Source organism: Puma concolor, chromosome A1 (genome assembly GCF_028749965.1).
Source record: "Puma concolor isolate L17-30 chromosome A1, mPumCon1.1.hap2, whole genome shotgun sequence".
NCBI classification, from domain to species: domain Eukaryota; kingdom Metazoa; phylum Chordata; class Mammalia; order Carnivora; family Felidae; genus Puma; species Puma concolor.
In genome coordinates, this window is record NC_141667.1 from 44,051,796 (window position 1) to 44,078,759 (window position 26,964).

At 37.2% G+C, this 26,964-nt stretch overlaps 1 protein-coding gene across 1 annotated transcript; it reads right to left on the bottom strand.

Moving 5' to 3' along the window:
- Positions 1–655: 655 nt before the first annotated feature.
- Positions 656–23,233, bottom strand: LOC112861060 (uncharacterized). Its single transcript, XM_086716034.1, is given in 8 exon segments — positions 656–700; positions 2,148–3,301; positions 3,549–4,034; positions 19,208–19,303; positions 19,554–19,680; positions 20,933–21,029; positions 21,634–21,761; positions 22,468–23,233. Coding segments are annotated over 6 exon segments (1,998 nt in total). The 5' UTR covers positions 21,023–21,029; positions 21,634–21,761; positions 22,468–23,233.
- Between the last annotated feature and the right edge of the window lie 3,731 nt (positions 23,234–26,964).

A 26,964-nucleotide genomic window follows, 5' to 3' on the forward strand; every position in this document is an offset into this window, starting at 1 on the left:
ATGCTCATTCTTGCCACTTCTTTTCAACATAGTATTGAAAATACACATATTTCTAGACATGTTGTATTTTTCATGCCCCTGTAATTGATACCTTTAAATTTTCATTTTATATCTGTTGCATAAACTTTATTTTTAAAAATATTCTATACAGAAACCTTGCTACTTTCCATTTCTAATAATTAACATATACATTTTCATCACCTATGCATACAATTTTGTCAACAAATGTGTTTTGTTGCTTTCCAATCATTATACCAATTTTTTTTTGCCTGATTTCCCTGACTAGGTCTTTGAATACAATACTGAATAAAACTGGTGAAAATGGACATTGCCTTTTTTCTAGACTTTAGACGGAAAATTTTCTATACACCAGTAAATATCAAATTTTCCTATATTTTATAGCCATATATAATATATATTATGTCATGATCAGATTAATGAGGGTCCTTAGAAAGTAAAAGGCAAAATGGAAGGCCCATGAGGAGAGAGAAACTTGGGTCTTTATTTTCCTTACATAATTTCCCTGTCACTATATTATCATTTCCTTCTCACAAAACTTCTGTATGTTCTGGAGACCCTGACTTTCCCATGCCTCCCCATAAGGGCCAGGTGGGGCCAACTTCCATCAAGACCTCTCAAAGTAGATCACTCCATGCTACATGCCGAAGGTTTTATTTCCCAGATCCAAATGGCCAATTATCTGCAGCATCAAACACATGTTCACAATGACACAAAGAATTTTCTCACACGTTTGCACATCTTTTTGGGGTATGCCATGTTCTCTGCAGAGGTTCCCAAGCAAAGCCTTACTTCTCAGAGTAAACACTGGGGCCCTGCAGAGAAAGGTCAGCTAAGCAGGACATAGGGAGGAATCAAGTAGGAATTTTATTGCAGAAATCGTATTTAGCCACACAGGTCACAACATCCCTGCCACACAGGACTTGTCCCCGCCAGGATGCTCTCCTGAAGATTCTTATGGGAGCAGAACTGGTCCCACAACAAAGAATAAAGAAACATTTTAGAGATAGCAGGTGGGATTTTTATGTTCAGATTCATACTTACCCATGTAAGCTATGCCAGGCACATCTTCCACATTCCCTATGGGTTTTTCTCTGAGGACCACTCAATTCTCAGGAAAAAGAACTGGTGCTTCAGGGAGAGGGTAAAACAGGATCTGTGGTGGTATCACACAGGGTCTTTATGTACAAACACCATAATTTATATGCGCTTGAAAAATAAAATAAGTAAAAGTGAGGTCTCCATAACAGTGTGCGTTAGGCCACCAGACACAAGAGCAGTGAAATGGACAAAGAAGAGAATAGGAAATCAGGGAAATCAGACACACAGTGTCTGGAATGCAAATCAAGTTTAAATGGGGACACATGGTTATCAGCAACCTCCTGCAAAAGAACAGAGAGGAAAGATAAAGGGGACAAATATGAGCTAAAAACATGTTCTCTGCCAGAATTTCATATATAGATGAGGGAACAGACACCATGGATGAAAAAAGGTTTCCCTGAAGTCACACAATCTGTGGGTAATGGAATAAGCATTAAAACCTATGACCATCTATGTCTTTCCATCACACCAAAGTCCTAGTGGAGAGGAGTAAAACAGAGAAACAACAAGTGTCAATTCCAAGATCCTAGGACTATCCACTGACACAGACCAACTTATATTCTTTAAATGAAAGACAAAACAAAACACAACAAAAAAACCAAAAGACCACATTTATTGGACCTTATCAATCCATCTTTCCATCTATCTACAAGAATATATATATTTTTTTACATGTACCTTTACAGGAACAATCAAATCCTTCCCTCAAGCACAGTTTCTAGGTTGTGGCATCTTTTGACTCAAGTTTTCTTCATGTGCTCTATGGGGATTTATTTCACAGCCATAATTATGCTAAGCTAACATTAATAATATTACTACTGGTCCAATTCTTATTATGTAACATAATCACAAATATGTAACTTCAAAATAGATTATATAACTTGTAATTAATTCAGTTCACAATCTCAAAAGTCTTATTTACGTGCCGTAGTGAAAATACCCATTATTTATATAACTGAGATGTTTGTATTATCTTTGATAAAAAAAATAAACATATTAGAAACTTTATTTCATTTCTTAAATTTTACCAGTAAAGATGCCCCCAAACTCATGAAATCTGTAAGTTTGTGGTATTTATTAAGGCTTAAGCAGATACTGAAGACTTTCCTGTGCTTAGTCCATTCTTACAATTTTGCCACTGTATGAATTCTTTGATGTACAGTGAGTTGTGACTTCTGGATGAAGGCTTTCCCACACATAGCACACTGATAGGGTTTCTCCCCAGTATGAATTCTCCGATGTACAACAAGGTCTGACTTCTGGGAAAACGCCTTTCCACATTCAGCACATATGTAAGGTTTTTCTCCTGTATGAATTCGCTGATGCCCTGGGAGGTGAGACTTCTGAGAGAAGGCTTTCCCGCATTCACTGCACACATAAGGTTTTTCTCCTGTGTGAATTCTCTGATGTCCAATGAGATGTGACTGCTGACAGAAAGCTTTTCCACATTCACTGCATTTATATGGTTTTTCTCCAGTATGTGTTCTCTGATGTATGATGAGCTGTGACTTCCGCGAGAAGGTCTTCCCACATTCAGTACATTCATAAGGTTTCTCCCCAGTATGAATTATCTGATGTATAATGAGTTCTGACTTTCTGCTGAAGGCTTCCTCACACTGAGTGCATCTATAGGGTTTCTCCCCAGTGTGAATTCTTTTATGTATAATGAGGTGGGACTTCTCACAGAAGGCTTTCCCACATTCAGTACATTCATATGGTTTCTCTCCAGTATGAGCTCTATGATGTATAATCAGCTGTGACTTCTGGGAGAACGCCTTCCCACACTGATTACATTCATAAGGTTTTTCACCAGTATGTATTCTCTGATGTATAATGAGAGGTGATTTCTGGGAGAAGGCTTTCCCACAGTCACTACATTCATATGGTTTTTCCCCAGAATGAACTCTCTGATGTATAACGAGGGATGACTTCTGAGAGAAAGCTTTTCCACATTCAGAACACTCGTAAGGTTTTTCCCCAGTATGAGTTCTCTGATGTACAATGAGATGTGACTTTTCACTGAAGGCTTTCCCACATGCACCACAATCATACGGTTTCTCTCCAGTATGAATTCTTTGATGTATAATGAGTTGTGACTTTTTTAGAAAAGATTTTCCACATTCAATGCATATACAGGTCTTCTCTCCAGTTTCAACATTCACATATTGAAAAAGAGACTGTTGGGGCGCCTGGGTGGCGCAGTCGGTTAAGCGTCCGACTTCAGCCAGGTCACGATCTCGCGGTCTGGGAGTTCGAGCCCCGCGTCAGGCTCTGGGCTGATGGCTCGGAGCCTGGAGCCTGTTTCCGATTCTGTGTCTCCCTCTCTCTCTGCCCCTCCCCCGTTCATGCTCTGCCTCTCTCTGTCCCAAAAATAAATAAACGTTGAAAAAAAAAAAAATTTAAAAAAAAAAAAAGAAAAAGAGACTGTTTATTGCTGATAATCTTTCCACATTGACTATCTTCACAGTGTTTCACTCCATTATGAATTTTTTCATGCTTAGAATAGGAAGAAATAGGTGTACTCCTACATCTAAAATTCTCAACAGTGTTTTTTCTTGCATAACCCCTATTACAACTGAATAAGTTTATATTAGGTATCAAGCTCTTTTCAAATGAGTCACATTTATACAATCTTTGTCCTGAAGAATCTAGGTCTATGCAGTCATGAAATATTTTTCCTGATGACTTATATGTATAACCTGATTCTTCAACAACTGTTTTGTTTTTGATGACCATGAATTGCCTGAGAAGTCTGTCTTTATTTTCCTGATGTCTCTCCATCTGGTCATCACCCTGCCAGACCTTAAAAATGGAGTATAGTGAAGGATCCCTTGTTACACTTTCCAATACCTCCTTATGGAAGTAAACATCTCCAGGTATATCCAATTGAGGGTTGTCAAGTCTAGTCTCCCTCTCTGAAAGAATAAAGAAATAAAATCAAATAGATATAAAGATTTAGTAGAGGACAAAAGGGGTAAAAACAAATGAATGATACAGGACAGTCCAAGAGACAGAGAGCTGGGAAGGCAACAGGCCATTTAAAACATATAAGTTTATCACATGAGAAATTAAAGATGGACTTGACTTCCAATAGTGGTGGCATGAGGTAGTTGAGGAATTCTTCCCAAAAAACAAGTACAAAAACAAATAAAATGATTTTAAAAAAAACAACCAATTCATGGTACAGAAAAACTACCAAAGGCAGGTCATAAGCTGAAAAGTGCTTATTCACCAAAAACTTCTTTCTTAGATAAGAATGGGGAGCTTGTGGAATTTTTTCTCAGATTTTCCCATCTCCCCCATCCCTAGTTTATGGGGCATTAAAAGATAACAAAAAGCCCCATGATATACGCCTTAATGCTGTTAGTAGAGCAGCTAGAAATTTAACAGGGAAATTTGGAAGTAAGAGTCAGAGAAAGGTTGAGATAATAAACTTTCTCTGTACCCCCACCCAAGCACTAAAATATGTGCGCAAAGAGACCCTAGAGAGCCCAGTGGTGGTTGAAAATTTGGAGACTTGCAAATTTGCTATACTTTTAAAGTGGTCTGACACATCCACAACTCAGGCAGCCAAGAGTGATGGCTTTTGATGTCTAATACAACCTCTGTCCATAACATAAGCTCACTTCTACTTTATGCAGATGAAGGGGAGTCTCTTAGAGAGCCAGGCTTAAACAAAAACTAAGCGAAGACATCAGCATTGACAGTCTATGGGAGAGACCGATGTCACAGTTTAAGACCAAGCAAGTTAAATGCCTCTAAAACAAAACAGAAACCCTTAGAAGGACCAGAAGAATCCAGACTACAACATATTATCGACAATACAGAATGTTCAACTAAAAATTGCTAGACATATAAAGAAACAGAAAACTGTGACCTAAACTAAGGAACAAAATCAGTCAATAGAAAGTGACTTTCTATAGGTATTGTATTTCATAAACAAAGATCCCAAAGAAGCTATTATAAACACATTAAACACGTTAAGGGAGAGGCGCCTAGGTGGCTCAGTCGGTTAAGTATCCAACTCTTGATTTTGGCTCAGGTCATGATCTCACGGTTTGTGAAACCAAGCCCGGCACTGGGCTCCGTGCTGACAGTGTGGAGTATGCTTGGGATTCTCTCACTTTCTGCTCTTCTCCCACTTATGTGCACTCTTTTTCCTTCTCAAAATAAATCAATAAACTTAAAAAAAAAGTTAAGGGAAAAAAGGCTAGGGAATGGGTGAATATGCAATTTTAAAAGAGAAAAAAAGTATATAAAGATATTAGTTTGACTATAAAAAGGCAGAAAGAGGAAATTTTGAGTATTAGAACTTTTTTATATCATGACTGTGTAGTTAAATTACTCTATGCCTAACATTTACTCTGTGTAGGTTAAAACATAAAAGAACCAAATGAAAATTCTAAAGCTGAAATTAAATTTCCACCAGCTGGGTCATTAGATTTGAGAAGCAGAAGGCAAAATCCGAATCCATAAACTTGAAGATATCACTAAAAATTAACTAATTCTAAGAACAAAAAGAAAAAAATATATAAAAACAAACAAACAAAACTTCAGAAATCTATGATGTAATATTAGGCATTCCAGTATAGGCGGGATTGTAGTAGTAGGAAGAGGGAAGAGAAAGAGGCAAAAAAAAAAAAATTAGAAAAATGCCTTTAAAATCATCTAATTTGATGAGAAACATTAATTTACATATCCAAGTAATTCCATAAACCACAGGTAGAATACCTAGACAACTAGTCACGTCAAAATTAAGTTGTTGAAAACTGAAGACAAAAAAAAAAATCTTGAAAGCAGCAAGAAAGAAAAAGTGAATGACAAATTCAAAAATACTAAAAACAAGCAACCTGTCAATCAGGAATTCTGTATCTAGGGAAACTTTCCTTTAAACACGGCAAAATAAAGGCATCTGCAGATAAACAAAAACATTTGTTAGCAGAACCGAATGACAGAATATACTAAAGAAATTATCTCTGACAAAATAACACCAAATGGTAACTCAAATCCACAGGCCCCTAGAAATTTTTTTACGTATGTCAGTAAATATAAGGAATTTAAATATGTCTGCCTTTTCTCTTTTGATTTTCTTTAAAATGCTTTTGTTTTATTTTTTATTTTTTTAAATTTACATCCAAATTAGTTAGCATATAGTGGAACAATGATTTCAGGAGTAGATTCCTTAGTGCCCCTTACCCATTTAGCCCATCCCCCCTCCCACAACCTCTCCCATAACCCTGTTTGTTCTCCATATTTATGAGTTTCTTCTGTTTTGTCCCCTTCCCTGTTTTTATTTTATTTTTGTTTCCCTTCCCTTATGTTCATCTGTTTTGTCTCTTAAAGTCCTCATATGAGTGAAGTCATATGATTTTGGTCTTTCTCTGACTAATTTCACTTAGCATAATACCCTCCAGTTCCATCCACGTAGTTACAAACGGCAAGATTTCATTCTTTTTGATTGTCGAGTAATATTCCATTGTCTGTGTGTGTGTGTGTGTGTGTGTGTGTGTGTGTGTATATATACATATATACATATATATACATATATATACATATACATATATATATATATATATATATATATATATATATATACACACACACACACACACACACACACACACCACATCTTCTTTATCCATTCATCCATCGATGGACATTTGGGCTCTTTCCATACTTTGCCTATTGTTGATCTTGCTGCTATAAACATGGGGTGCATGTGTCCCTTCGAAACAGCACACCTGTATCCCGTGGATAAATGCCTAGTAGTGTAATTGCTGGGTCGTAGGGTAGTTCTATTTTTAGTTTTTTGAGGAACCTCCATACTGTTTTCCAGAGTGGCTGCACCAGCTTGCACTGCCATTTAAAAAGCTTTTTAAAACAAAAATAATAACATATTGTCCCATTTATGACAAACATAAGTGTAACATACATGATTAAAAGAACAAAGCAGCACCAAATGATCAGGGAGAATAGAGAATGGAGCTATGTTAGTGCAAAATTTCTATGTTTTGCCAGAAAAATATAGCAGCATTAACATGTAGTAGGTTATAAGAAGTTAAATATCATACTGTAACCCCTATAGCAATATTACATGTATGTAGAGACTGAACTATGAATAAAAATTCTACAGGGAAATTAAAATGGTATACTATAAAACATTCTTTTAACACAAAAGAAGACAGGAAAATAAAAAGGACCAAAAGAGACATTAAACAAACAGAAAACAAATAGCAAAATGGCAAACATAAATCAAAACAAATCAATAATTACATTAACTAGAAATGGAATAATATTCCAGTCAGAAACTGTCAGTCTGGATAAAACAGTTAAGAATCAACTATACATTGTCCATAATAAGTTCACTTTATTATTTTTTACATATTTATTTATTTTGAGAGAGAGTGCAAGTGCATGGGGGAGGAGCAGAGAGAGGAGACAGAATCCCAAGCAGGCTCCACACTGTCAGTTCAGAGCGCAAAGCAGGGCTCAATCTTACAAACTGTGAGATCATGACTTGAGCTGAAATCAACAGTCAGATGCTTAACCAACTAAGCCACCCAGGTGCCCCAAGAAATTCACTTTAAATTCAAAGACAAATAGGCTGAAAACAAAAGAATGGGGAGAAAAACATCATGCAAACTATAAGCATAAGAGAAGTGAAGTAGCTATATTAGTATTAGACAATATAGACTTCAAGATAATAAATATTATTAGAAACAAAGAAGTATATTTCCAAATTGTAAAAGGAGATTTGCAAGAAGATATAACCATTATAAACATATTTGTACCTAACCATAGATGCCCATAACACACATATTAAAACTAACAAAAATGAAAGGAAAAAAAGACAAATTAATGTCTACAGATTTCAACATCCCTCTCACAAGATGTATAAAGAACAAACACACACACACACACACACACACACACACACACACACACACACAAACACACACACACACACAATAAGCATCAATGAACCTGACATCTATAAATACCCCATCCAACAACAAAATACACATTCATTTCAAGAATATGTGAATCAAACATCAGAATAGACTATATACTGGGCTGCAAAACAAACTGTAATAATTCTATGAGGACAGAAATCATACAGCGTATATTCTCCAACCATAATAAAATCAGAAATAAATATCAAAAAGGGATCTCAAAAATTCCCCCAATGTTTGGAAAATAACATACTTGTAAATAACCTATGTGTCAAAAAGTCCAATAAGGAATTAAAAAATAACTTGGGAATGCAAGCTGGTGCAGCCACTCTGGAAAACAGTATGGAGGTTCTTCAAAAAACTAAAAATAGAACTACCCTACAACCCAGCAATTACACTACTAGGTATTTATCCAAGGGATACAAGTGTGCTGTTTTGAAGGGACACATGCACCCCCATGTTTATAGCAGCACTCTCAACAGTAGCCAAAGTATGGAAAGAACCCAAATGTCCATCGATGGATGAATGGATAAAGATGTGGTATATATATATATATATATATATATACAATGGAGTATTACTTGGCAATCAAAAAGAACGAAATCTTGCCATTTGCAACTACGTGGATGGAACAGGAGGGTATTATGCTAAGTGAAATTAGTTAGTCAGAGAAAGACCAAAATCATATGACTTCACTCATATGAGGACTTTAAGAGACAAAACAGATAAACATAAGGGAAGGGAAACAAAAATAATATAAAAACAGGGAAGGGGACAAAACAGAAGAGACTCATAAATACGGAGAACAAACTGAGGGTTACTGGAGGGGTTGGAGGGGGGATGGGCTAAATGGGTAAGGGGCACTAAGGAATCTACTCCTGAAATCACTGTTGCACTATATGCTAACTAATTTGGATGTAAATTATTTTTAAAAAAAAAAGAAAGAAAGAAATTAGAAAATAACTTGAAACAGGGCGCCTGGATGGCTCAGTTGGTTAAGCGTCTGACTTCGGCTCAGGCCATGATCTCGCAGTTCGTGAGTTCAAGCCCCGCGTCGGCTCTGCTCACAGCTCAGAGCCTGGAGCCTGCTTCAGATTCTGTGTCTTCCTCTCTTTCTGCCCCTCCCCTACTCATGCTCTGTCTCTGTCTCTCAAAAATGAATAAACGTTAAAAAAATTAAAAAAAAAAAAGAACTTGAATGAAAATGAAAACAGTATGTCAAAATTTGTGAAACACAGTTAAAGCAGTACCTAGAGGACAAGTTATATGCAGGTGATGTTCATTTTGCATGATTCTGACATGCATGAATTTCAGTACAGTTTAGTTAAGTAATACCAGTCTGGCATCAAACCGTTAACGTTTTAATTACCACAGTATAGTACCTGCGGCTAATAGCATAAAGTACAAACTTCACTGCCAGCCTTGAGTCCACAAATCAATATGTAAATAACAGATACACATCATGCTCAGTACTCAATCATTTCACTTATTTCAAAGTCTATTGTCAGTTATTAATTCTACATCTGTTATCTGATACATATACAGAACGCAAAGTGTATAGATGTGTTTCCTCTTTGTCTCCCAGTGAAAACCCACACAGCATTTTACAAAAATGGTAACTGAAACAGGGAACTGGCCTACAAAGATGAAAATGCAACAGAGAAACAACACTAACAATACTGGATGTGGTTAGAAGATAGATGATGGTGGAAATGTTGGGATTGCCACTATTCATAAGTCTTTAGGTATGTAGACAGAAGGATTTAGTGAAGGTAAAAGTTAATTGACATAAATTCTTAGGTTGTGATGAAAAGAATAAATATATTACAGAGAAAGTGACCCTGGAAAAAAATCTTCACAGTATCTTGAACATAACTCTCAACACTGAAAACGAAAAGGGTAAAATGTTGGCGGCTGATCCAACCTTGGAAGAGTTTGAGAATTCAGTAAGATATAGAAAACAGGTTCATTTCCTATCATAAGTTATACAAGGATAAGAAGGTAGACACTGCTCAAACTACTCTGTACAGGGCTGTTAAAAAAAAATAAAAGACATTTTCAATGCTGTCAATGTTTTAAATTGCAAGGTAGTAAATATTTGTTTTACTATCTCTATACAGTCATAACCAACATTGAGATCATTTTTAATGTTTTCATAAAAAGTTTTAACAAATTACAGAACAATTTTAATTTTTTCCATTGATTATGAAGACTAGTTTGCAAAGTTTTGGCCTGTGTGGTTAATTTTTATGGTCCTTTGCTACCACACAGGTGAGAACTACCTATATTTAAATGCTCATATTAGAAAACAAAACAGATCTCAAATAAATAATCTAAGCTTCCACCTTAAGAAGCTAGAAAAAGAGCAAATTAAACCCAAAATAGGTAGAAGAAGACAGGAAAAATAAAGATCAGAGTGGAAGTCAAGGAAATAGAAAATGGACAAACAACAGAGAAAAAGAAATGAAACAAGAAACTGATTATTTGAAAAAATTAATAAAATTAGTATGCTTTAGTTAGCAAAGAGAAAAAAAAAGGGAAATGGCAATGGCAAAGTAGCAATGAAAAACAGAAGATCTCTAGACCAGATCCTACAGACATAAAAGAACAATAGGGGATTATCATGAAAAATATGATACCAATGAATTTGACAATTTGGATGAAAGACAAAAATTCCTTCAAAGACATGAATTACCAGAACCCACTCAAGAAAAAATAGATAACTTGAATACATTCACATCAAGGAAAGAAATTTGGTAAATAAAAATCTTCCCACAAAGAAAAGTCCAGACCCAGACCGGTAAATTCTATCACTGTAATATACCATAACCACGAGTATAACAGCTTCTCCAGGTCTGTGAGTTCTTCTAGCAAATCATCAAACTGCAGGGTGGTCTTCCAGATCCCTAACACAAGCAGCAAACCGAATCCAGCAATACATAAAAAGATTTATACACCATCAGCAAGTGGAAATTGTCCAGGAATGTAAGGTTGGTTTACTATCCAACAATCAATTAATTAAAATTCAGTAATATATCATAATAAGAAGATCTCAGTAAATGCAAAAAAAAATTACATTTGTCAAAATCCAACACATTTTTCATTACAAAAAAACACCAAAAAATTAGGAATAGAAAAGAAATCCCTCAACCTGATAAAGGGCATGACAACCTATAGCTAATATACTTAACACTGAAAGACTGGATATCCTCCCCACAAAACATCAGGAATAAGACAAGAATGTCCACTCCCTATTCTATTCAAAATTGTACTGGAGGTTCTAACCAGGATACTCAGGCAAGAAGAAGAAATAAAAGGCATCCAATGTGTGAAGGAATATAAAACTATCTCTTTTTGTAGGTGACAAATCATTTATACAGAAAATCCTAAGAGATCAACTAAAGAACATTTAGAACTAATAATAAATGGGGCAACTGAGTGGCTCAGTCAGTTAAGCAAGTGACTCTTGATTTCAGCTCAGATCATGATCTCATAGTTTGTGAGATCCAGCCCTTGCGTTGGGCTCCATGCTGACAGCATTGAGCCAGCTTGGGATTCTCTCTCCCTCTCTCTCTGCCCCTCCCCTGTTCACTCACACTCAAAATAAAGAAATAAAAACTTACAAAAATAAAAATAAAAATAAAAAAGACCTGGGGTGCCTGGCTGGCTCAGTCAGTTAAGCATCTGACTTCAGCTCAAGTCATGATCTTGTTATGGTTCATGGGCTTGAGCCCCACATCAGGCTCTGCACTGACAGTGTGGAGCCTGCCTGGGATTCTCTCTCTGCCCCTCCCACTTGCTCTCTCTCTCTCTCTCTCAAAATAAATAAATAAGCTTTAAAAAAAAAAAAAGGGGCACCTGGGTGGCACAGTCGGTTAAGCGTCCGACTTCAGCCAGGTCACGATCTCGCAGTCCGTGAGTTCGAGCCCCGCGTCGGGCTCTGGGCTGATGGCTCAGAGCCTGGAGCCTACTTCCAATTCTGTGTCTCCCTCTCTCTCTGCCCCTCGCCCGTTCATGCTCTGTCTCTCTCTGTCCCAAAAATAAATAAACGTTGAAAAAAAAAAAAAAGAAATAATAGGGATGCTTGGGTGCCTCAGTCAGTTGAGCATCTGACTTTGGCTCAGGTCATGATCTCACGGCTCATGAGTTCAAACCCCACGTTGGGGTCTGTGCTGACAGCTCAGAGCCTGGAGCCTGCTTCAGATTCTGAGTCTCTCTCTGCTCCTCCCCTGTTCATGTCTGTGTGTCTCTCTCTCAAATATAAATAAAATAAAATAAGTTAAAGAAAAAGAAATAATGAGTTTATTAGTAAGTTCTCAGAATACTAGACCAATATATAAAAATAAATTACATTTCCATACACTTGCAATGGACAATCCAAAAATGAAATTAACAATACAATTCCATTTATAATAGCATCAAATAAAATAAAAGACTAAGAAACAAATTTAACAAGTATGAAATTTATACTCTGAAAACTATTGTTGAAAAAAAGTAATGATCTAAGTGAAAGGAAAAAATTATATGCTCCCACTGATTAGAAGATTTAATATTGTTAAGACAGCAATACTACTCAAATTGATCTAAAAATTCAACGAATCCCTATCAGAATCTAAGAATATGTATTTGTAGAAATGGATACTCTTTATTCCAAAATTCACATGAACCCTGAACAGCCAATGTTTCCAGTCTTAGAAAAGGAGAATGACATTTCCCAATTTCAAAACTTACTACAAGCAACGATAGTCAAGAGACTGGCACAGAGATAGATGTACAGATAGGCAGAATAGTATAGTCAGAAATAAACTCTTTCATTTATGGCTAATTGATTTTTGGCAAGAGTGCCAAGACCATTCAATGGGAAAAGAAAAATCACTTCAATAAATGGTGGTGGAACAAATTCATTCTATGAGGCCAGCATTACCCTGATTCCCAAACCAGGTAAAGACACCACACACACACAAAAAGAGACCTAAAGGCCAGTATCTCTGATGAATATAGATGCAAAAATCCTCAACAAAATAGTAGCAGATTGAATTCAACAATACATTAAAACTATCGTTCACCACAATCAAGTGGGATTTATTCCCAGGATGTAAGAGTGGTTCAATATTTGCAAAAAAATCAACTGATGTGTCCCATCAAGGATAAAGCCATATGATCATTTCAATAGATGCAGAAAAAGCATTTGACAAAGTATAAAATTTATTCATAATAAAAACCCTCAACAAAGTAGGTTTAGAGAGAACACACCTCAGCATAATAAAGGCATCATATATGAAAAGCCCACAGCTAACATCATACTCAATGGGGAAAAACTGAGAGCTTTTCCTGTAAGGTCGGGAACAAGAGAAAAATGTCCACTCTCACCACTTTTATTCAACAGAGTACTGGAAGTCCTAGCCCTAGTAATCAGACAAAAAGAAATAAAAGACATCCAAACTGGTAAGGAAGAAGTAAAACTTTCACTATTTGCAGGTGACATGATATACTATATACCGAAAACCCGAAAGACTCCACCAAAAAACTGCTGGAACTCATATATGAATTCAGTAAGGTCACAGGATACAACATTTATGTACATTAATAATTATATACATTAATAATAAAGCAAAAAGAAATTAAGGAAACAATCTCATTTACAATAATACAAATACCTAGGAATAAATTTAACCAAAGAGGAGAAAAACCCATATTCTGAAAACTAGAAAACAATGATGAAAGAAATTGAAGACACAAACAAATAGACATTCCACGTTCACTGATTGAAAGAACAAATATTGTTATTTGTAAATTGTTATATAGTAAAATGTCGATACTACCCAAAGCAATCTACACAAGTATTGCAATCCCTATCAAAATACCAACAGCATTTTTCACAGAACTAGAACAAACAATCCTAAAATTTGTAAGGAACCACAAAAGACCCTGAACACCAAAGCAACCTTGAAAAAGAAAAACAGGGGGCACCCGGGTGGCTCAGTCGGTTAAGTGTCCAACTTCGGCTCAGGTCATGATCTCCCAGTTTGTGGGTTGGAGCCCCGTGTCAGGCTCTTGACAGCTGGGAGCCTGGAGCCTGCTTCAGATTCTGTGTCTCTCTCTCTGTCTGCCCTTCCCCCACTCCTTCTCTCTCTCTCTCTCTCTCTCTCTCAAGAATAAATAAACATTAAAAAGATTTAAAAAGAAAGAAAAGAAAAGAAAAACTGGAGGGACCAAAATTCCAGACTTCAAGTTATATTACAAAACTGTAGTAATCAAAACAGGATGGTACTGACACAAAAACATAGATCAGTAGAACAGAATACAGAGCCCAGATATAAACCCACAATTCTATGATCAATTAATCTTCAAGAATATACAATGGGAAAAAGACAGTCTCTTCAACAAATGGTGTTGGGAAAACTGGACAGCTACATGCAAAAAAATGAAAACGGATCACTTTCTGAAACTGTACACAAAAATAAACTCAAAATGGATTAAGGATCTAAATGTAAGACGTGAAACCATAAAAATCCTAGAAGAGAGCACAGGCAGTAATTTCTCTGACATTGGCCATAATAATATGTTTTTAGATATGTCCTCTGCGGCAAGGGAAACAAAAGCAAAAATAAACTATTGGAACTACATCAAAATAAAAAGTCTGCACAGCAAAGGTAACAACCAACAAAACTAAAAGACAACCTATGGAATGGGAGAAGATGTTTGCAAATGACTTATCTAACAAAAGGTTAGTATCCAAAATATACAAAGAACTTATACAACTCAACACCTAAAAAATAAATAATCCAATTAAAAACCGGCAGAAGACATTTGCAACTACGTGGATGGAACTGGAGGGTATTATGCTGAGCGAAGTTAGTCAGACAAAGACAAATATCATGTAACCTCACTCATGTGGAATTTAAGATACAAAATGGATGAACATAAGGGAAGGGAAGTTAAAACAATAGAAAAACGTGGAGGGGGACAAAACCTAAGAGACTCTTAAATACAGGGAACTAACTGAGGGTTGCTGGAGGGGCTGTGGATGGGGGGGATGGGCTAAATGGGTAAGGGGCCTTAAGGAAGACACTTGTTGGGCTGAGTACTGGGTGTTATACATAGGGGATGAATCACTGGAATCTACTCCTGAAAACATTATTGCACTATATGCTAACTAACTTGGATGTGTATTATAAATAAACAAATAAATATGGGGTGCCTGGGTGGCTCAGTTCGTTAAGTGTCCGACTTCGGCTCAGGTCATGATCTCACAGTCCGTGAGTTCAAGCCCCGCGTCAGGCTCTGTGCGGACAGCTCTGAGCCTGAAGCCTGCTTTGGATTCTGTGTCTCCCTCTCTCTACCCCTCCCCTGCTCATGCTCTGTCTCTCTCTGTCTCAAAAAAAATTTTTTTTTAATTAAAAAATAAATAAATAACAATGGGCAGAAGACATGAACAGACATTCCTCCAAAGATGACATCCAGATGGCCAACAGACACATAAAAAATAAAAAGATGTTCAAAATCACTCATCAGGTAAATGCAAATCAAAACCACAATGAGATATTATTACCTCACACCTGTCAGAATGTCTAAAATCAAAAGCTCTACGTTAACTAAAATTTAAATTAAAAAAAAAAAGTAGGGGATGGGCTCAAGAAACAACAAATGTTGTTGAGGATGTCAAGAAAAAGAACAACTGTGCATTGCTGGTGGGAATGCAAACTGGTACACCACTGTGGGAGACAGTATGGACGTTCCTCAAAAAATTAAAAACAGAACTACCCTATGATCCAGTAATCACACTACTGGGAATTTACCCAAATACAAAAACACCAATTCAAAGGGATACATGCACCCCTATGTTTACTGCAGCATAATTTACAATAGCCAAATTATGGAAGCAGCCTAAGTGTCCATCAACAGATGAACAGATAAAGAAGATGTGGTATATATACACAATAGAATATCATTGAGCCATAAGAAAGAATGAAATCTTGCCATCTGCAGCAACATGTATGGATCTAGAGTGAAATGCTGAATGAAATAAGCCAGTCAGAGAAACGCAAATACCATTTGATTTCACTCATGTGGAATTTAAGAAACAAATGAACAAAGGAAAAAACAAAAAAAAGACAAAACAAAACCAGACTGAACTACAGAGAACAAACTGATGATTATCAGAGGGGAGGTGTGGGGGGATGGGTGAAGTAGTTAAAGGGGATTAAGAGTACACTTATCTTGATGAGAACTGAATAATATATGGGATTTCTGAACCACTATAAGGTATACCTGAAACTAATACAACACTGTATTTAAGTTTACTAGTATTAAAAAAATAAAAATGAAAAAAACCACACGTCATCATCAAAAGATAAATAAATAAATAAATAAATAAATAAATAAATAAATAGATAGATAGATAGATAGATAGATAAATAAATAAAATGGCGCTGGAATACCTGGATTGCCACATGCAAAAGAATGAAGTTGGAACCTTACTTCATATCATGTGCAAAAATTAATTCAAAATGTATCAAAGACCTAAATGTAAGAACATTAACAGTATAAAACTTTTAGGAAAAAAACATAGGGGTAAACTTCATGACCTTGGATTTGGCAATGGATTCTTGGATATGACAGCAACAAAAGAACAACAGAAAAACTGGGCTTCATCAAAATTAAAAAATCATGTGTGTCAAAGGATACTATCAAGAGAGTGAAAACATTGGGGCACCTGGGTGGCTCAGTTGGTTAAACATCTGACTCTTGATTTCAGCTCAGGTCATGATCTCATGATTCACAAGACTGAGATTGAGCCCCACATCGAGTTCAATGTTGGCAGCTTGGAGCCTGCTTGGAATTCATTCTCTTCCTCTCTCTCTGTCCCTCCCCCTCTCGTGTTCTCTCCCTCTCAAAAAGTAAATAAATGGCTTAAAAAAAAAAGAGTAAAAAGGCAACCCATAGGATGGAAGTATTTGCAAATCATATATCTGGTTAAGAGACTGAAATCAAATAAGAACTCCAGGAGCTTCCAGGTTGGGGAACACATGGGAGGCGCTAGGAGAATGGTGGTGCACCTGGAGAGGGAACGGGAGCTCTGCGCCCCTTCCACATACCTTCCTCTAGGTATCCCCTCCATCTGGGTGTTCCTGGGTTACATACCCTTTTATAGTAAACTGACAATCTAGGTAAAGCTCAGAAGAGCCTTGTGAATTCTCCAGATTCCTCTTCCTCTGTATCAGTGACAAGCTGGATGGCAGATGGTGTTAACTTCACTCAATTGGATTCCTGAGGGACCAGTGGAGCATGCCCCCCCTGCCAAACTGTGTTGGATTTGCATCACGTAAAGGAAACAAACACTGTTGTGTTAAGGCACTGGCATGTAGAGGTTAATCTGTAATACAGTATATCTAGCCTGTCCTAATTAATACTAAAATCAGTACCAGTGAACAACAAAAAAGAATCTATACAAAACACTTTATCTACATAAAGAACTTTACATAAAAATTCCATATATGTTCTATATAAGAATTTTATCTATACAAAGAATTCTTACAACTCATTAATAAAAAGACAAATAGTTCAAAATAGAAAAAGGATCCCAACACACTATTTTCCAAAGAGATACATAATGATAAATAAGCAAATGAAAATATGCTCTTATTTTAGTTAAACACAAAGGTGATATATGACCCAGCAATTCCATTCCTAGGTACATACTGAAGAAAAAATAAAACCTATGTCTACACAAAAACTTATGCATGAATGTTTACAGTAGCATTATTCATGTTGCCAGAAGGTGGAAACAAGCCAAATATCCAATGATTGATGAATGGATAACCAAATGTAGTACATCCATACAATGGAATATTACTCAGCCAAAAAAGGAATGAAGGACTGATACATGCTATAATGTGGATGAACCTCAAAAACAGGATGCTAACTGAAAGAAGCCAGTCACAAAAGACCACATATTACATTATTTCATTTAAATGAAGTATCAAGGGGCACCTGGGTGGCTCAGTTGGTTAAGCGTCCAATTCTTGGTTTTGGCTCAGGTCACAATCTCACAGTTTCGTGGGTTTGACTCTCATGTCAGGCTCTGCACTGGTGGCACAGAGTCTGCTTAGGATTCTCCTCTCTCCCTCACTCTCTGCCTCTAACCTCCTCACACTGTTTCTGTCTCTCTCAAAATAAATAAATAAAACTTAAAAAAAGACATTTAATAAATGAAATATCAAGAGTAGGCAAATTAACAAAGACAGAAAGTAGATTAGTGGTTGCTTAGGGCTGGGAGATGGGAAACAGGGGTGTGATAGCTAAAGAGTACAGGATCTCTTTTGTAGGTGATAAAAATGTTTTAAAATTGGCTGTGGCAATTGTTACACATTATCTGTGAATACACTAAAAACCACTGAATTGTTAACTTTGGGTCAACTGTAAGGCATGTGAGTTATATCTTAAAGTTGTGTAAATAAAAATAGTAACAGAAAATTTCAGAGTACAGCTAATGAAACTTTGTCTGTATTCACACTGTGCATCCACACTTATATTACGTTAGTCTCCAATAAATATCTTTTACTGAAGTCAAGTAAGCCTAGCAAATTTCTTCCAGAAAGCCATAAGGATTCCTAACTCCAAGAATTTATACACATCCATTCCTAGAGCTTGCTTTTGCCATCCTCCTGCCTAACCCACACTTCAAATATACTTCAGAGGGGCTGGTTCATGCTGGGAAAACATGCCTTCTTAAGTTATGCCACATCTCTTTAGACTATGATTTTCATTTAACTCCTAAAACATTAACTAGATTGGTCATGCAATTTTATACAGCCTTGAACTTTGATTCTTATCTTTCCATGTAAAACCTATGTTCCTGAAAAGCATCTGATTTCTAGTGCCTTTGAATTTCTTCTTGAAAGGCACTAAAGACATGATTGTTGAGTGAATCAGTAAGAAACTTTTTTTCTCTTTGTGGCTCACTATTACTTAATGAGTTGTCGAATACTTACTACACGTTCAGCACAGGTGCAAGAGGGAATAGGAACTGCCAACTAGGTGGAAGCATAAGTCTCAGCCACCAGCCAATTAAAAACAAAAAACAAAGAAACTGAGATTTCACTTCCCTTGACTCCCCCCTGCTAGATTTTTACCTGGATAGATCCAATCTGATACATCTCTCTTTATTATCCATGGCTCTTCTCCTTGTTCCAACTTGGAGATGACATCTGGTTTGGAAACTGGATGCCCTATTATAGAGAAATCAGAGAGGAATTGGGTTGACTGCAGTGAAGAAAAAAAAGGGTGCTATTTTAGGAGCCCCACAATGAAGCTGTCCAGCTACCCCCAGCAGAGTAATAACCCGCTGGAGAGGAGATTGGGGAATAGAGAGCACAAAATCAGTCATTACATATGTCAGGAACCCACCCAATTTGATCAAATGAGAAGAGATAAGCACTGGATTAGATATGCTGAGATATGCGGGGAAGCCATCCTTACCCAATGAGATCACGTGGCTGAAGTTCTCCAGCATCACATCTCTATACAGGGTCCTCTGAGCAGGGTCCAGTTGCTGCCACTCCTCCTTAGTGAAAGCTACAGCCACATCCTCAAATGACAATGGACCCTATAATAGCATGCTCCTGTTCAATCTGAAGTGATCATTCCCATTTTTACCACAGCATGCAAAACTATGTGCCCAGTTCTATGTAGTGCCTATTCAGAAAAATGATGTGAAATTTTGTCTTTAGCAAAAAGAGTCAAACATATCAGAAGAACAGAAGAGCAAAAGAGACTTACTCACAAATGGGACTTCAATAAAGGCAGCATTTTAAATAAGTAACTTGTTCAATAAATGGTACTGGAAAAAGTGGATAGTCATTCAGTTAAATAAGAAAGTTGAGACTTTATGTTTTAAAAACAAGAAACAGTTTCCAGATGGGGGAAAAAAAAATCTAAGCATTGCAAATTATTAATACTGGCTATCCCAGGTGAAAGGGAATTTTAAAATCCTTTTCACTTTATCTTATTTATGTATGTATGTATGTATGTATGTATGTATGTATGTATGTATGTATTTCTTAAATGTTTTTACCAAGTAGGGATAATTCAGGCTAGGACAAAAAAAATAGTAAAATGATTTTATAAATTGAAAAAAATAGGGCAAGAACTGACATTCAGTTGGGGAGTAGCTTCACAAACCCTGAGACCACAGCAAAGGCTATAGAAAATCAGAGACCCCTGTGCTCCAAATGTTTACCACAGAATTTTAAGTACAGAACTGCCTATTTGAAAGAAATAATCATATAGAGACAATTAGATACTCATCATTCCATCTTATCTAGGTTTTATCTCTGGATAAACTGTACCTTAATTCTCCCAAAGAATAATGCTTATGGAGTTCAGCTTTAACATTATAACTGTCTTCTAAAAAAATATTTAAAGATACAACCACAAAAAATCTACTGATACATTTATGCAGAAGTATAGGTCAGGACATCATCTATAGGAGACCCCCGCCCCCCAAAGAAATTTCTTTTTTTCCTGATTTGTGGAGAATGCCAAATCACATATATGATGTTCTCTACCTTTCCACTGTGGCTGCTAGAAAAGATCAAACAAATGTGCACTTTAATTTACACATTTATGTAAAATAGACATAATGTATATATAATAAGTGTATTATATTTATATAGAACTTATACATAACAAATATATATGTGAACTCTAATAGTGGTTTTATGTGGTTCTACTTATTACATAGCAACTCATTCCAAGTCTTTGTTCTCTCTACATTTTCCCTAATTCTAATCTCTAGCTTTCTACACTTCTCCATTTGATTATATGGAAACCAAGTACAAAATAAGCAAGCAACTCACGTGAGACTTGGTCATTTTCTGCTTCTCTTCCAAAAGAGCAGAGGTCTGAAGAATCAGGACTGAGAGACAGACTAAGTCTCCAGGGGCCATTTACCATCTAGAAACAACCACCAACAGAAGTCAGATGAAAAACAGGTTGCCCCATAGAAGGTCATTTGATCCTTATAGAAGGATCTGTATGCACCATGTGAAAAAGTCCTCTTGTGATTATAATAGGATCACATAGAAAATGTACAAGGTGATTTTTAATTGGATAAACGAAGTTATTTCTGTTGATACACAAACACCTTAATGTTCCCCTTTGAATCAGCAATTCTATTTGCAATTCTATCTGTAAGACTCTATCATAAGACAATAATCATGTCTACACATATACATAAGATTTAACTGCAGATGGAGCAGTTCCCTGACAATAAGAATAAGAATGACCAAGTAGAAAACTAAGGAATGCACCCATATTCCCTAGACGTAAGCAGCCAGCAAAATCCTAAGAGCTCTTTTATATTTTCCCCTAACCCAGCAAATTATCTTGCCAAGTCAATATTCAAAGACTAAAATTGTTGATTTTGCTGATTTTAACATGTTTTTTGCTTAAGATTTTATTGTTGATTTCCAATAGTGCAGTTATCTATATAAGAAAATCGTGACAGGTTAGAACCATTGATAAACAGGAATACAGTACAGTGCAGAAAGATACTTACCTGGTGAATTCTTCTCAGTCCCAGGATGGATCATCCAGAGAAGGCTGTACTCATTCACAGGAAGTGAGTGCTCCCATGATAGGTAGACTGTTTCATATGGGGTTATCCCAGGCTTTGTCAAAATGAACCTAGAAGGAAACAATTAAATAGTCAGGCTTCTCTCTGGACACTGAGCTCTGAAACAAGTAAATAACAGGTGTTTAATAAATGTTTGCTGAACAGAATGTAGAACAAATTCAATAAATAGGAAGAAACAGGGCTGAAATCACACCTCATGTAAGAAAAAGAAAAAGCAGCTCTCACATTTCAGAGCTGGTCTGGCACTCAAACTCTCCTATTTAATATAATTACACAGAGTATCAACATCAGACAAGGCCACTCAGTGACCAAGGGAATAAAACAAAAACAAGCCCTCTCTGAAGTCATGTCTGAACACAGACAAAACATCCACATTGTCCAATCCACAAAACACCCTCTCTCCTGGTTAACATGAGTGACTGCTACTTCCTCACCTATTACAGCTTTAACTTCAGGTTAGTCTTTCCTCTCTCCAGATGTACTGAAATTCCCAAACAATGAATTACCCCACTTCCTTACAACATCCAATTCAGAGCAAGGTCCGAACTCCCTTAGGCCCTCCTCGAAATCACCTAACACAAATCCTGTAAGTTCTTTCTAACACGCTCTTTCTGAGAAGCCCCCACTTTCCCCATGGTGTAACTAGATGCTAGAGCAATAAACCCAATCTATTCAACTACAGGGTGTTCCTGGAGGTCTTTGGCTAGAGAGAATCGACAATAATAATGTTATTTCTTTAGATTTGTTTGGTCTTACATTCAAAGGATGTTTTCTTCTGTGAGCTTTTGAGCGATGGAGGGAGATGGTGATTTGAGAAAACATCTGAGGAGGGGCTTCAAGGTGGGGGCCACCTCGGACGGACTTTTACATAAATTTTACATAAATTGTAAAGTTTTCTCACTAAACCAGGACGGACCTTTATCAGCCACTGGCTGAATTAATGACTCCTACAAATCACTGAACCAGCAGGGGCAGAAATCACAAATCCCAAAGAGCACTTCCAACAAACCCCCAACACAAGACTAGCCATATAGGTTCACGAATCACTGGTCATATGGATACTCCAACAGCGCACAGACCTGCCATCCCTGACTCACAGATCAGACAGCTCTCCTTATTACTGACCTCTACACGTACCCAACACTCATCCCACAGACTTCCCATCAGACTCCATAGACCTCCAATTGCGGACCGCCCCTCCAATATCAACCCCAAACTTCCTCATGACTCAATCCATAAATCCCACTTCTACTCCCAGCTCGATTATCAGGTCCGGAAACGTCCGTCACAGTTTAACCCGGGACAGCTGTCATGGATTAACGTGATTAACACCCGCTTCCTGACTGGGTGACCACAGCGCAGGGCTCTCAAGCATGCGCCGAGCTATTCTGCGCGGTTTTGCCCACTCCGCATTCTCTGCGGCTTTGTTCAGGAGGCAAGATGTCCGCCCCCATGCGCTGTGTCTCACTGCGGAAGCCGCCATCTTGAGAACCCGGACAATTCCGTACACGAGGAGGAACTTGGTTTATTCCCAGCCTGAGTTTGGACCGTGTCTGTGCGGCGGCGAGGGGAACGGGTAAAATGACCGAAAGGAAGATTATATAAACCCGTGTGGGGCAAAGTTTTGCCGAGAGCTTTTAAAGGATCGGGGAAGAAGGTGCAGTAGTGCAGTCCTTTATTTGAAGACTAACTGGGGAAAGAGGAATTTGGAACGGTGGAATCCTTTTGCAGGGATTCTACTTCAAAGTGCTGGTAAATGGTACAGCCCTATACAGGGGGATTCGCCCTATACAGGGGGATTCGCCCTATACAAGGGGATTCCACTGTAGGACAGAGGGGCAAAAGTGATGGAAGAGCTCATGGGGGGGGGGAGGGCGGAGAGGGGTCATAAAACCGTTAATTATGCTAAAAAAAACAATGCTAAGGAATCGCGTTGGGGAAATTCCTACTACCGTAGTATGTTGCAGGGAATGTCTGATGAAAAAAAGGAAAATTGAGACAATGATGAGACTGAGGCACAAAATAAAGGAAGAATCTGAGGAACAGAGAATGGAGACTAAGGCACAAAACGCGGGGGGCGGGGGGTGTAGGTATTGAGACTGAAAGGCTGAGGTCTGAGACGAGGGGAGAATGCAGAAGAGGGGGAGACTGAAAGGGATAAAAAGGACACTGAGTGAGTGGAAGGGGGAAGACCGAGATAGGGTGGCTAACCCCCTAGGTTTGTCTGGAATTTCCCAGGAAATCCATCCTCAGGACTTCAAACCTCTCAGTTTGAGGAGATGGGTGGGGAAAGTTGGGGGAAAGTGCAAAACCTATAAGGTGACCTAAAAACTAAGGCAATGAGCAAGAACGTTTTTATTTTTATTTTTAAAATATAATTTGCCAAGTTAGCTAACATACAGTGTATACAGTGTGCTCTTGGCTTCGGGAGTAGATTCCCATGATTCATTGCCTACATACAACACCCAGTGCTCATCCCAACAAGTACCCTCCTCAATGCCCATCACCCATTTTCCCCTTCCCCTTGCCCTCCCCCCCCCCACCAACCCTCAGTTTGTTCTCTGTATTTAAGAGTCTCTTATGGTTTGCCTATAAGACTTTGCGTATAGTTTGAAACTATTTTTTCCCCTTCCCTTCCCCCATGGTCCTCTGTTAAGTTTCTACTTATCAAGATAGTATGGTATTGGCACAAAAACAGACACACAGACCAATGGAATAGAATGGAGAACCCAGAATTTGGACCTACAAATGTACGGCCAACTAATCTTTGACAAAGCAGGAAAGAATATCCAATGGAAAGAAGTCTCTTTAGCAAATGGTGTTAGGAGAACTGGACAGCAACACGAAGAAGAATGAAACTGGACCACTTTCTGACACCATTCACAAAAATAAACTAAAATGGATGAAAGACCTAAATGTGAGACAGGAAACCATCAAAATCCTATAGGAGAAAACAGGCAACAACCTCTTTGACCTCAGCCACAGCAACTTCTTGCTCTACACGTCTCCAAAGGCAAGGGAAATACAAGCAAAAATGAACTACTGGGACCTCATCAAGATAAAAAACTTTTGCCCTGCAAAGGAAATAATCAACAAAACTAAAAGGCAACGGATGGAATGGGAGAAGATATTTGCAAATGACATATCGGATAAAGGGTTAGTATCCAAAATCTATAAAGAACTTACCAACCTCAACACCTAAAAAACAAATAATCCAATGAAGAAATGGGCAGAAGACATGAATAGACACTTTTCCAAAGACAACATCCAGATGGCCAACAGACACATGAAAATATGCATAACACGTTTTTGAAAATATGCATAACACGTTTTTAAAGTCAAGTAGATAAGGATATAGATTTTGTACCCTTCCCAGTCAGCATTGCTATTTTTCCCCTTGGCTTCTGATGTTGGCAACCATGATTTGCGATTTACAATAATGGATTATCCATTGTTGTGTCACTCAGGAGTGATACGTTTTAAGTGTGTAACTTAAATGCATGGCAATCATAAGTGTTAACAGTCTTTTGCTTTGTCTATGGATTAACCATCGTGCTTTGTACATAATGCTTGTTTAATTTTTAAATTGTAAATATTGTGACCATGTTTTCTAAGAGTTCAGAAAATGAAAATGAAAACAACTGTAATATCAATGACATTGCCCAAAAAAAGCCTCTTATTTTGATGACAGATGTAAAGACACACCCATACCTGGATTAGGGAGGTAAAAAACTAAAATAGAGCAAATTGCACAATATGCAAAAGAGAATTCAGGCTTGGGCATGGTGGTGAAGGGGGTGCAAAAGCAAAATGAAACGAGTCAAGGATGACAGGCAAATACTTCTAAATAAATAAAAGGGTTTTTGCCTCCCCAAAAGACACTAACACTGAGTTGAAAATAGTAATTTCCCAGTTATATTAGACAGACAGCATAAATAGATATTACTGTATAGTTCTAATCACTTATATATGAAACGGAATAAAATTACATTTCCAAACTCAAATGTTGCAACTAAAATGTCCTGTGGACAAAAGGAGAAATTTTGGTAATAGATGTGTTAGCCCCTTACAGTGTAGAGCCAATCCTGCTTTGTATTATTATTATTATCATTATTACTATTTTTATGTTTATTTATTTTTGAGAGAGAGAGCACAAGCAGGGGAGGAACAGAGAGAGGGGGGACAAAGAATCCAAAGGAGGCTCTGTGCTGCCAGTGCATAGCTCCACACGGGTTCGAACCCATGAACTGTTAGATCATGATCTGAGCTGGTCAGTCGCTCAACCGACTGAGCCACCCAGGTGCCCCTTTTATTATTTTTTATTTATTTTATTATTTTATTTTATTAAGAGAGAGAGAGTGTAAGGGAGAGTGGCAGAGGGGGAGAGAGTGAATCTTAAGCAGGCTCCACACTTAGCATGGAGCCTGATGTGGGGCTCGATTCCACATCCCTGGGATCATGACATGAGCCGAAATCAAGAGTTGTGCACTCAACCAATTGAGCTGCCCAGATGCCCCAATCCTGCTTTCAATGGTATATCAGGAAATGCATCAAATCATGACAGAAAACAAATCCCCTAGCTCTTCACACTTGGATTGAAAAATGGGGGTCAAACTGTCTTTTTCATTTATAAAGATTTTCATTAAACTAAAGAAAATAATATTGTTGATATCTTGTCCAATTGTAAACTAGACTTTTTCAACTAGAAAAATGTTCAGTAGTCACTGCAAGTGTAAATCTGCGGTTAAATTCACTCTATAAACTTATCAAAGTAAATGAAAACATCTTACCTGCTAAGATAGCATATAGTTATAGATAACATATAGTTAGAGCATGTTTCTTCCCTATCCATTAATCCATTTACATTTAAAATGACCACTGTTCTGCCATTTTGCTAGTTGTTTCTATGTGTCATATTTTTTGTGTGTGCCTCAATTCCCTCAATACTGCCTTCTTTGTGTTTGATTTTTTTTTTTACAGTGTACCATTTTGATTCCCTGTTTAGTTCTTTTTTTGAAAATGTTTTAGTTATTCTCTTATTGGTTGCTATGGAAATTACAATTAACATCCTGAATGTACAATAATCTACTTTGAATCGTTACCAATGTAGCTCTAATAGCATACAAAACATTGATCCTTTACAACTCTGTCCTCCCGTTACTTTCACCTTTCTGTTGTTATTGTAGACAAAATAGACATGAAGTCAGAAATTGTTACAAGAGAAAAAAGGTCATTATATATTGATAAAAGAGT